This window comes from Cariama cristata, unplaced genomic scaffold, assembly GCF_000690535.1.
Source record: "Cariama cristata isolate BGI_N322 unplaced genomic scaffold, ASM69053v1 scaffold9817, whole genome shotgun sequence".
In the NCBI taxonomy this organism is placed as follows: domain Eukaryota; kingdom Metazoa; phylum Chordata; class Aves; order Cariamiformes; family Cariamidae; genus Cariama; species Cariama cristata.
Genome location: NW_009628334.1, coordinates 1 through 12818, shown reverse-complemented (window position 1 = coordinate 12818; position 12818 = coordinate 1). Strand labels below are relative to the sequence as shown.

The window sequence follows — 12818 nt, the reverse complement described above, 5'->3', positions numbered from 1 at the left end:
AATTTGCTTAGGTTTTTTTTGTTTTATTAAAGGTGAAGAATGGCCCTACGTACAACTGTACAGAATGTAGCTGTGTCTTCAAGAGTTTGGGTAGCTTAAATACACATATCAGCAAGATGCACATGGGTGGTCCACAGAATTCTGCGAGCGCTTCAACAGATGTATCTCATGTTACGGCGGTAAGCTTTGCTCAGTGTATTGTGAAAATGACTTTAAGACTTTAATTAAGTCTGTATCTTAATTCCAGTAATTCTTCAGATAGGTTAGAACCAAAAGACCTGTAGCTGTCTTTAAAAAGACAGAAGTTTTGTGTCATTTCTGGAATGGATTTGCATGATCAAATACTAGCAGAATGTAAATTGGCCAAGTATATGCAAAAAAAAAAAAATTACTATTTGAGGGTTTGGTTGAAAATACAACAACTTAATTCTACAACTAGGTAAAATATAATTCTGGTGCTTACAGATTGTGTGAGGAGGAAAGGTTTCTTCCTCAGATAACATGAAAATAATTGGAAAGTTTTACTGGAAGAATAAAATTTAGAACTAGTCAAATTATGTATTAATTTCAACTCATTTTCAGAAATTAGTTTTTAATATAATTCTAGTCCATATAAACACATAGTGGATTATTCTTCAGAGTATTTCTGATATCTTGTTTTAAAAGTTAGCTTCTTATTTGACAGATCATAAAGGAAAAATCTTAGCTTTATTGGAAGCACTGAATGTGTTTTTTTTCTTCACCAAGATACAAGAGCGAGCTAAAATTCGGAAAATGCTTCAGGTTTTATAAGACTATTTTATTTTTTGATCCAGTGCGTATTTAATATATCATACTGCTTTTTTTTTCTTTGAATAGAACTGCCTTTTCTACCTTTGTTCCACTCTGTTTTGCATAATTTCCAACTTTTATGCTTTAATGTTCAATGGATGACAAGTAATACCAGACTTTGAAGTGGGGGGTTAAAATTTAAAGTCTCAGCTTCATTATGCAGCTATATCTTGTTGAAAACAAGTGTCTAGTAGTGTTGTTTGGAGAAGCATCTTTTTTATTTTTTTTATTTTTTTTTTCCTATATTTCATAAAGTGTTTTTGTATGGCAGATACTATTTGTCTTTTCAGGTTAATTGATAAAAAAAAGACTAATGTGGTCTGTTTGCTTGCAAGTACATATAATCTCTGTGTTTTTTTGTACATTTCTGCATTCACAAATCTAATCTTAAAAGCAAGATAGGAAAGAATTCCTTCCTACTGCCTCATGTTTGCTTTCCTTGACTGGCCCTGTTTTTCTTGTTTTGGTTTGCTTAGTATTTTACATTTGCATGGCGTATTGATGTTACAGCAGTGTGGTGATGTTACCTGTGCTGCAAGCATACTTCTCTGCTTGCATGGAAGAGGGGACAAGTAAAGAAAACCTCCATACAATAGTATGAGAAAATGGGAGAAAAAAATTTATTTCTAAAAACTTATGCCAAGAAGTTTAACAAGGAAGAAGAAAGATAATAACTGACATGTCAATTGCATATTAAGAGTATTACACCTTCTATTTTTAATTTTCTATCTGTAACAGCAGATATTTAATGACTTTTTTTTTTTAATAACTATAGAAAGATGATACATTCTTAGAATAGAACTGACTTCTTCATTCTGTGCAAAACTTGCAGAACTGCTTTAACAACAAATCTCCAATATAATAATTCTGTTCTGAAGTTTGCAATCAGTCTCTGTCGTCCCTTGTTACATACCTGGGGATGAGCAATGATTATGTCCTTAATAAAGACACATTCCAAAAGTTGAAGTCTTCTGAAGTGCTGTGCTACTGAAGAATGCATTCTTGTGTAGTACCTGACTACATCTTGTAAAATGTGCTTACTGTAAGGCTCTTACTTGTCTTTTGCTGCATTAGTGCTTATAGCTCAGGTATTGGTTTCTGTACTTGTGTTTATTTGATGTATATAAACCATGAAACAATGTTGGTGATTCTCTGTACTTTTGTATCTCTCCTATAGTCTCATTTTTTCTGTCCCTAGTCTCTGTACTGTGGGAAAATGAACTGTGCTACTTTTCTGTGTGATATTAGCCATGTTTTTCTTTTTTTTGTACAAAGGCTTAAAATACTTTCTTTTCATTTCTTTGTAGGACTCTGTGACCCAACCTTTAACAACATCTGCTGCTAATCTTTTGCAACCTGTTGATAACAAATGGAAGAATGTAAGTGTAGAGTTTTGGCCATATTTTTGTGTCAAGACTACAAGTGGGAGAAACTTCACAGAATTTTGTGAACTTTCATTTAACTGGTGAAAAAGAATGTGTAACAGTCCTCTGTGATAAGTTGGTCAGCTAAAATGTGAAGGCAAGCTTCTTGGTGAATGCAGCTGGTTATTTAGGAATGGAACAGGTCTTGAATGGATTGTATTCCCTCATTTGTTATAAGCTGATGATTTTGTATATAATTCTGTTCGTTAGTTCTTCAAAAGGGAGGCACATACTGTCCTGTAGAAAAAGACCAGAGGAAAGTAAGGGCCCTTTACCCTGCCCCTCTGTCTTTACTTCATAGGGATACCGTGGTTTGGGTGGAGAGGGAAGGAGCTGTGTTCATGCTGGTCGAGTTGGTTGGAATTGAGGCAGCAGTGGAACCATGGGGCTCAGGAGGAGCTCATGGAGCAGGGGAAGGACGATGCAGGGCTGGCTTTGTGCAACGCCATAGGAGGTGGTCTTGGTGTGCCAGGCATAGTGAGAGCATTAGCGGGTTTTGTTGCAGCTATGGAGTGTGTTGTTTGTCAGCTATAGGTTGCAGCATGGTATCTTAGTGACAGTCTGATTTGATTTACATTTGCCCCCTTCCCAACTTCAGCCACTGATTTATCTTCTCAGGTACTAGAATTCACAAAACCAAGGGCTAAGAAATGTGGCAGTATTGCCTTAAAGTCACCATAACCGGTCTATCAACCTTCCTTTTATCTTTTACTGTGACTTCAGCGTTCAGGGACCAGTTAACTTAAAGCCGAACAGAACTGACATGAACTAATTAATTATTAATATTTGCTGTATTAAATAAATAGTTATAATATGTTTCTTATAAGATTTTTAAAAGTATTAAAAATAGCTGTTTTTCAAAAGCAGTTTACTTTAAATAATTTTCTTTTTAACCAGTTGAAATTATTTTCTTTGGTAAAGAATGATATTGGAGGTGATGCCTGTTTTTTAGAGGGCGCTGTGCGTGTGTGAAAGCACAGGTCTGAAGACAAGATAATCATCAATTTAGGATACATTTTATTGTAAATATACTGCATTAAATGTAACATATTACTAAATAATGAAGTTTTTATAAAATTACAATCTGCGTATAGTTGTGCCAGATTTATGTTCTAGAAAGGGAGGGGGAAATTTGCCTAGAATGTAGCCTGTCAATTCATATTGATCTCTTAAAATCACTTTAATATCATTTTTATTTATGTATTTATTTTAAGTTCAAGTCTTGCATAGCCTCCCCCGCCCCGATTTCTCACACCACCCTCCACCACCCCCTAATAAATTGTTTTTTTGTAGGGTGGTTTATATTCAAAAAAATCTCCAGCAAATCAAGTTCCAGAGAGGAACTGGTGACCTACCTTCTCCTCAATAGTCAACAAGATGTTTTTGTCTTTTTTTCATTGAATCTGAATAATGAAATTAGGCACCTGTCTCAGGGCATCCTATTGTGTTGTTCCCTGTACTTGATGCAGGGTGCCAGGTTTTTCCACAGTGAGAGGTGCCAGTTGAGAGCAATAGATCCCGTTGCCCCCTCCTCCCAGAATTGCCTGGTACTCTTGCCTACCAAGTGAGAGAACTGGTCCAGTTCCATCCTTTAGTTTTAGTGTCTTCAAACCTGGTTCTTCTCCAGAGAAAGACTTAGTAACTGCTGAGCCACCAAGCAGTTTAAGTGTGAACCTTTACAGGGTCAACTTCAGTTTACATGTGGTGGGTCTAGGAAAGTAAGCAAGGAGAACCCTGACTTTCTAGTCTAGGAGTTAAGAGCAGAAACCTGAATTCTCCTTCCACTTGCTAGGGCATCTTCTGTTTTTACAGTGGTAACTGTATACTGTAACATGTGTGGGAATCTTGTGGAAAAGGAACGCATGGCATCACCTCAAAAGTAATGCAGACAGACCTCAATGCTAAGGTAGAATCAACAGGAATTTTGTTACATGTTTTCAGATATTCCTCCTTTGATGTACTGTCTACTTGTTCCCGTGCCTTCAGATGCACAGCCTGCTTGTTTATGTATAGTTGCTGTTCATTTGTTGAAATAGGATGTATGCTCAGATTCCTCCATGGGACTGCATTAATAAAACCACACATGGTTTTAAGAAAATGTATAGGTACATTTCTTTTATTTAATGTGTGCTTTTTGGTAAGTAGAGCTGTTTGCATCCTTAGTGATTCTTCATTTTCCTTCTTGCCATGGAGGTGATAAAAAGCAGGGATATGTTTTATACTTTCAAATAGAATGACATACGAAAATTAAAGTGAGGCACGATGAGAGATTATTTTAAAACTTTGTGAGAGAATTTGTAAAAGAGGTGCACAGGGAATCATCGTTACTGTGTTTCTGCTGACATCCCTTGGAAATTAATTCTTGACCCTGCACTACTGGATATTTTATCAGTGACCTGGAAGAAAATGCAAAATCATCACTGATCAAGGTGATACAAAGATTGAGGTAATTTATGAGGAGGGCAAATCCCTGATACAGAGTGGTATGGATTTCTTTGAGCTGGGTGCAACAAGCAATAAGTGTTCTGATATAACCAAGAATAAAAAAAACATGTAGAAAACCAGGAAAAGTAGGCCATATTCACAAGATAGGAGTTTTCGAGCATTTTAAATTTCCCTTATAAATAGGGGTGGAACAAGTAATAATTGATATATAAGCCAAAAGATAGGTTTTCCTTGCCTGGAAAGTTTAGGTGTTTGGTTTGTGGGTTTTTGTTTGGTTTTGTGGTGGTTTTTTTTGTATTTTTTTTTATTTAGAGAAGAAACTTTGCATAGAAATGAAAATGTCCTTATATGTCCTCTGTATTTCATTCTGGCAATTTTTGCTTTTGTCGGTTGTCTCTTTATAGTGTTCACTATTCATGAACTGTATTCAGAGACAACAGGAGGAATCAGAGCCATCAGAATTCCTAAAGTATGATATGAAGTTTTCTATTATTGAAGAGACTCAAGGTGCATTATCTATTTTGCCCATCAGATAAAACATTTAAGGATGACTTGATCTGCTGTTTTGAAGAAAAGGAAAAAAATCTATAATGTCTTTAATAGAGAAGAGAATAAAAGTTTTGAGGGTTGAAGCTAGACAAATTCACACTTTGAAATAAAGTATGGAATTTTAGTGTGGATAATTTACTGTTGGAGCAACTTGTTGAAGTTGGATGGGAACAGAAAATGTTGCCACAATAAATTACTGGATTTAAAGAACTGCTCCAATTTCTGTACAGTTACTTTACTCGAAGGATTAATTCGCTGAGAGCAATCACGCAGTCTTGTGTTACACATCAGACAGCCTAGGGGTGATCACAAGGTCCACTATTCTAATTGAACAAATGTGGAATTAGGAAGTAGTAATAAAACTTCATTCTCTAGGCTATTTTTAAAATTGGGTATTGAAGTGAGACCTACAAAAAGACCTCTGAAACTTTTTGTAATGAACAGGGTATCTTAATAGTAATGGTAACAAACTTTATCCAGGTGCATATGTGTATATTCTTTTTCAGAAAAGATAACCTCCATGAGACTGTATATAAAGTGCTGTATAATAGATGAACACACTGGCTACATACATGTGATACTGTAATTTTCATGTCAAAGATGATGTTGAACAGTTCCTTCATTAACAATTTCTTTTTTTTTGCTAAAACCTGAGAGAATTTTGTAGACTTTTAGTGTAGTCTTCCCGCTCTACTAAACACCTTCCCAGCATTCTCTTTTAAGAAAATGAATGATTTGCATAAAGAGCCGTGACACTCTTTAGCAAAACACTTTACTTAAGTTCCTGCTTATTGCAATGAAAATGGCATATAGTGTGTTCTATTTTGTAAAATACGTGCTGAAATTTTTATAGCACTTTTGCTAAATTGGAATCTGAAGAGATGAAGTCTTTCCATCTGTCCCACTGGTGAGGTGAAATAAGACGAACTAATGGTTAAATCAGCAAAATAGCAAGTGCTGTTCTTGCACACATGCAAGAGAAATGAGATAAGGGTTTGTTTTGTATCTCATGACAAGGCGTTAGAATACTTCATCAAACTCACAGGACATAACTCAAGTGAAGCTAATTTTTCTTAATGTATTTCTTTGTAACCATCCTCAAATACAGTGACAGTGTCATTTTAACTATCCAGTGTAATGCGTCAGTATAAAGAAAATCTCACGGAAGTTTTCGGATAGGAAGAAATACTACACATGTGAAGCCTAAGATTATTCTTTGTTAAAAATTATCTGAAAGTCGATAGTGTTTTTTATGTATATATGTGTGTGTGTGTACGTGTGTGCCTGGAAGTGATTGTTTTTAGAAAACAGAAGTGAATATTAGAAGCAAATATCCAGTGTGTTCTAAGAAACAGAATTATGAGGCTAGCCATTATGTAAATATATATTTCTCTTTTCTGCAGTAAAATAAATGATTGAAAGCAGTTGTTTCAGTAATGATATATTTATGCGGTCTGTTTGTTGTAAGGAGGAGAAGTTTATAAATGAAAGAGAACAGAAGGAGTCTTTATTTCTCATTTTGAAAAGAAATACGAAGGCTTTTTATCACCTTTTTTCTTTGTATTTGTTACTACGATAGCCTAAGATACAATTATCAAATCTAATTTGATTTTTATACTTTAAGATATTTTTTAGTATTTAGACAGAACTCCATGTGTATCTAAATTTTTAGAGTATAAAGAGAATCTTCTAAAGCTAAGAGATTTAAAAGATTGAAAGTTGAAGGGAAAAAGTTAGTAGTTTGATTATTCTGAAAGGTTTTGATGTAATGACACAAATAATTTCATACAAAAAAAATCTCAACTCCTAGAAGGTTATTTTTCCAAAGGACTTGCTTTGGTTATATGTGAACTTTAAAAAGACAACCGTGTCAGTGCATTAATTTGTTTTAGAATTACTTTTTAATGTGGCCTTTACACGTAGAATTCAGGAATTGATCCCTGTGTTTTGTAAACTGGTTGAAGATTCAGTAGTTACGATAAACTTAATTCAAGCTGTAAGCTTACAGTTATGCAGCTTGGGAAAAACTCCGGAAAAGGGATATACAGAAGCAATTCTTAAGTGGAGTGAGCAGACCTTGAATGACAGCTCTGTATAATCTTTATGTCTTATATAAGTGGACATCCTTTTAGTGGACAGTTAACAGACTTTTCAGATAAGGGAGCTCAACAGATTAATTCGTATATACTTTTCATCTTCCTTTACAAATGTATTGCTGTGTATTTCAGGCCACACATTTTCGGTCTCCACTTCTTCAACAGACAGAAAACCAGGTGTCTTCAGCTACTGCTCATCAGGGTCAGCAGGCTGTAACTGATGTCATCCAGCAGCTCCTTGAGTTATCAGAACCAGGTCCTGTAGAAAATAACCAACCTCAACAACCTGGTCAACAACTCAACATTGCAGTGGGAATAAATAGAGACATTTTGCAGGTAAGAGCTGTGTGTGAGAAGAGCTTTACGTTTCAGTGGTTTCTTTCTCATTTTTATTTTAGTGAAATTTGTTCTCGGTATTTTCAATGATAGCATTCCTTCTGCATTTCCAAATGATTTATCAGTCAAGAAAGAATTGTAAAGATCTACTGAGTGAGTATGGAATGCCCTAAGATATCTTTTTGTATAATTTTACAAAAGCAAGGTTATAAGTATTGATTACATAACCTAGAAGAAAGCTTTAAGCGTACACACCCAAACATGGACATTTTATTGATCGCTTTGCCTTTTTTTTTTCCTGTTGCATAAAGTAGCTTGTGGTACGTCCTTAAGTTATGCTGTGTTTAAAACATGATGACATTTAAGAGGCGAGAACAATATTTTTATCTGTTTAAAAAATGAGAATGTATACGGGGCCTTTATCCTGTTCTAATTAATAAGGGCTATTTGAATATTTCCTACTGGTGCAAATAAAATTTCTTCCTGGGTCAGACCAATGTTTTATCTAACCCATTATTCTGTCCTTGATACTGGCAGTAGGAGATGCTATGTAACCGAAGAGATACAGACAGTAAGTCATCTATCTGTGCTTGTTCTGCAGCCTCCATTGCATAATAGAACAGGACAGGGAATATGCTGCTTTAGTATTGGTGGTAGCCTGCTAACCTTTAAGCTATTTTTTTAATCTCTAGTCTTTTAAGTACCATTTAAATTTATTTTTGGAAGACTCGAATGTTACATGTAGCTATGTGCTGGTTCACCATGTTACCTGTGCTGAGTTCTCTAATATCGGGAATGTGATGTGTAGTTGCACCAAATTACAACACAAAGTATAACTATTGTTGTGATAGCTATTAAAAAAAAAAAAATCAGTCTTTGAGGTTGGTTCTTTAATTTACTGTATAAGCATCATTAGCCATATTGTTGTACAAAGTAAAAATAAAATAGAGTTTTCTTCCAAGCAGTCAAATATCTGCACGCTCCTACTTAAATGTGCGTTTGAGGTCTTTGGTCCAGAGCCTTTTCAGGCACAATAGTAGCCATAAAGGTACACTCCAGTCCCTTCCAGGTGTACATAAAAACGAGTGCATAGCTCTTGCCTCGATCTGATGGTTATCACTGGTTTGTTAAGAGAGACTTTGGAGCTTTTCCTAGCCTTTCTTTGGTTTAGCATTCTTCGTTTTCCTTTATATCATGTATGGCTTCCCCACAAGATTGTGGGCTTCAAATTTGATCTTTTATGGGGAGCTATTCTCTCATGTAGCAGGCATAAGAGTAGCTATATATTCCTGGCAAGTGCTTGATTTTATAGAAACAGTTGGTGCTTTTCAGAAAAAAGGCAGTTGTTGGCACATGTATTAGAGCAGCAAATCCAACGTAAAATCTCACAGACAATCAGAAGTCAGTGTTGTGTGAGAGTTTCTGCAAGTTTAAAATCCAACTGAAATTCTGGGAGCATGAGACAGTTAATTCTTTTAATTATATTTGCTTGTATCTTCCAAGTATGTGTTTGAGAAAAGTTTGAGCAACTGTGGAATGTTTCTTTCTTAATGTAGAAGTTTTTTGTTCTCTTTTAGCAAGCTTTAGAGAACAGTGGATTGTCTTCGATTCCCGTCTCTGGCCATTCTACTGACTGCAGCCAGGCTAAGACCCCTGGGGCTCAGGATCAGAATCCAGACGTCCAGACTCTCTCAAATCATCAAGTTGACTCTAATAATGCAGAGCAAGATAAGGAGCAAGAGAGTACAGATAAACTGGATAAAAAAGAAAAAAAGGTTATTAAGAAAAAATCACCATTTTTGCCCGGTAATGTTGCCACTGCTTGTTACTCTTTGTACTGTAAGGACTACAGTATTTGTGGGGGTGTCGATGGCTTTATAAAGGGATTTCCCAAAACATATTGTGGATCAGTTATGATCTTCATCTACTTTTATCTAAAGCACAGTGTATGTATAAGTAGCATTTAGAACTTTCATTATACTGATACTAAAATGCGTCAAAATGGCATTAAGTGAAGTTACACTGTTTAAATCTTCTGGATTTAGATCAGTGGAGTTTTTGGAGGCGGACAAAAAAGAAAGAATATAAATATTTTTCCCTCTTTTCCCCATCATCCTTCTCTGAGGAGGATTGGGATTTCATGGCGTGTCCTGGAGCCGAGGGTTCTTGCAATCTCTATTCTTCCTCTTTGGAAGTGAGACCTTGCAGAGGCAGAAGTGCATGCTGCTGCCTCGTGCAGATCTTCGCTGATCTAGGCCGTGCAGGGAAGGATGAAGGTTGGCATTGTGGATAATACTTTGCCAGCTGTGTTTGGAATGACAGTACTGGTTTGATATTGTCATGATAAATGCGTTAATATTTCACCTCCTTTCTGTGTTGGGTGTATGCAAGTCTGGATTTTGTCTCTGTGTGCTTAAACGCACAGCTTTAGTGTTAAAGTTGCTCAAGCTTTAAGGTTGCTAGAAGCAGTTTGTTCCAAGTATAGCCATCATACTTTAATGGCTGGCCTGGTGGAGACAGCTCTATAATAAGCAGTCATTGAGCTCTGTCCATACTAACTTCATAGATACATTAATCTTGCTTTTTCTTTGCAAGGGATGCAGAAATTGATCCAAAGTTGAAAACTCATCTTGTCCAGCATAACTGTGCTAAAAATCAACATTAACTTTTTCCTCTGGTGATAAGAACTATTTTGTTTCTTGCTTGTAACGATAACAACTCTCTAACTCTGACTGTAAATAAAAATAAAAGGTTACTGCTGTACAGTCAAACACAACCGCCTTTATTTTTTGATAACATAACCCCACTGTATTGACATGGTTTACAGAAAAAAAACACTATGTGAACCAATTTAAAGAAGGGAATATCTGATATTGAACAACATATATGAATAAAAAACCCTGATAGGATTTAGAAGCTTCTTTCGTCATTTTTGTTGAGAAAAGGTATGCTGCTCCTTCAGGACAGAGCTTAGGGTTCCTGGATCATAGAACAACTTCTGTGAAAAAGTAGCCTTAAATTGTAAATCTTTCAGAAGGACTTTTATAGAATTTTTCCTCCTTTAAAAATTTAAATAATGTAATTTAAGTCTGAATTTGCAGAAGAGAGGGCCTTATAAAGTATCTCCTCCAGTTAGATAGGTGTTTAGTACTTAAAATAATTTGGTGTGGTTATGATTGAGGAGTTATATTCATTGTTGGATAATTTTGTGTTAGCTATGGTATTTGTAAGTTAACTGCTATATTATATTGCATCACAACCACATTCTGTATTTTTAAGAGGCATACAAACTGCATTCTTTCTATTCTGTGAAGTCAGACATTTATTAGCTTTTTTCTTTTTTTTTTTTACCTCCTTCTTTTCAGTAGCATAAAAATGTTTGAATTACAACAGGATTCTCTTGGGTTTTGTTTTTGTCATTCCAGCCCATCACTATTTTTGTGAAGTAGAATGTATCTGATAGAAATTATCACTTAATTGTCTACAAAGTGTGTTGTAATGGCATCTATTTCACAAAATGTTTTTGTGTTTTGATTGCTCTGTATAATGGTGTTAATGCAGTGGAATTTTTAAAGAACTGTTAAAATCTTTCAAACACATTCATTTTGATGTTCCTTATTTTAGGTTCTATACGTGAAGAAAATGGGATAAGGTGGCATGTTTGTCCATATTGCTCCAAAGAATTTAAAAAACCAAGTGATCTAGTGCGCCACATTCGCATTCATACCCATGAGAAGCCGTTCAAGTGTCCCCAGTGTTTCCGCGCCTTTGCCGTTAAGAGTACTCTCACGGCACACATAAAAACACATACTGGCATTAAAGCTTTCAAGTGCCAATTTTGTATGAAATGCTTTTCCACCTCAGGGAGTTTAAAAGTTCACATTCGTCTACATACAGGTAAGGCCTCAAAATTCCTTTTGTATTTTCTGTGATGTGGGTGAGACCTTAAATGAAAGAAGACAACATGAAGTGCTTAAATTGTGGAGATGTCTATCATGTCATAGAATCATGAAATGGTTTGGTCGAAATGGACCTTAAAGCCCATCCAGTTCCAACCCCCTTGCCGTGGGCAGGGACACCTTCCACCAGACCGGGTTGCTCAAAGCCCCATCCAACCTGACCTTGAACACTTCCAGGGATGGGGCAGTCACAGCTTCTCTGGGCAACCTGTTCCAGTGCCATTGATATCTATCAGAGAATGAACCGGTTTTAGTGTCTTATATGATGAACTTAAATTTTTGTCATAAGTTTCTAGTGTTTCATGGCTTTGAAACTTTGTTTGGGCTCTTGCAAAAGCCATGGACATTTCGTTTTCTAGTGATGAGTCAGCTGTTGTTCCTTTTTAATATGTCTGAGTGTATTTAATTGTGCTTTCTAAAGTGTCATGCTCTTAGAATTTGAGTTTTGATTTTACTCCTCCCCAGTCATCTTTCGTATTTACTCTGCATCTTTTCTTCCTTCTCCTTCCCCACACTTTTTGGTAATTTCACTGTATCACTCAGGACTATTTGGTTACTTCCCATTTTATCTTCAACAGCAAAGCACTAGGTAGCTTGAAAAATAGGTAGCCCAGTGTTTGTGGAACTCCAACAGGTAGCTAGCCATCGTTCAGCACACTTGTTTTTCCTATCAGAGATGTTTGCTTCTTCCTCTGTCTAGCAGGTCAGGCTTACTGGGTCAAGTTAGAGGTTCATCTAACCCTGGATGCTATCTCTAATGGCAGCGTGTGGGAAAGGGGAAACCTACAGTAATGCTTCTTCGCAGCATACAACTAGCTTCTACTAATCTTTGGGTTGAGGGCTTTATGAGGCAGGCTGTACCTCTGCACTAAGCAGCACTTTGTAGATTTTTGTTCAAAAGAACTTAGCTAGTTGATTTTGAACCCATGTGAACTTGCTGATGGAGTAACCTACCATAATGAAGTCAAATGTTGAACTACATGTTGAATAAAGTGCTTCCTGTTGCTTTAAATATTCTCCTCAGTAGTTTCATATGATGTTTTAGTTACTGTGTGTGAAGAATGGTTCATTCTTATTTCTTGTGCATTTTTTTCACCTATGATTTTATAGAGCTTTCTTCATAATACCTAGTCATGTTTCCTAGCCTTCCAAGTCCAAGATTTCCCCTTGAACAAAAG

General features: G+C 36.0%; 1 protein-coding gene across 1 annotated transcript in view; it reads left to right on the top strand.

The window, feature by feature from the left end:
• The window catches only part of LOC104165195 (zinc finger protein 236-like), a gene marked incomplete at both ends in the record, with an annotated part of 27052 nt that extends 15474 nt beyond the window's left edge, over positions 1 to 11578 (top strand). Inside the window, 5 exons of the mRNA XM_009704769.1 lie at positions 33 to 179; positions 2139 to 2210; positions 7478 to 7681; positions 9259 to 9487; positions 11306 to 11578. Coding sequence (XP_009703071.1) covers positions 33 to 179; positions 2139 to 2210; positions 7478 to 7681; positions 9259 to 9487; positions 11306 to 11578 — 925 coding nt within the window. The remainder of the gene's footprint in view (positions 1 to 32; positions 180 to 2138; positions 2211 to 7477; positions 7682 to 9258; positions 9488 to 11305) is intronic.
• Positions 11579 to 12818: the final 1240 nt, after the last annotated feature.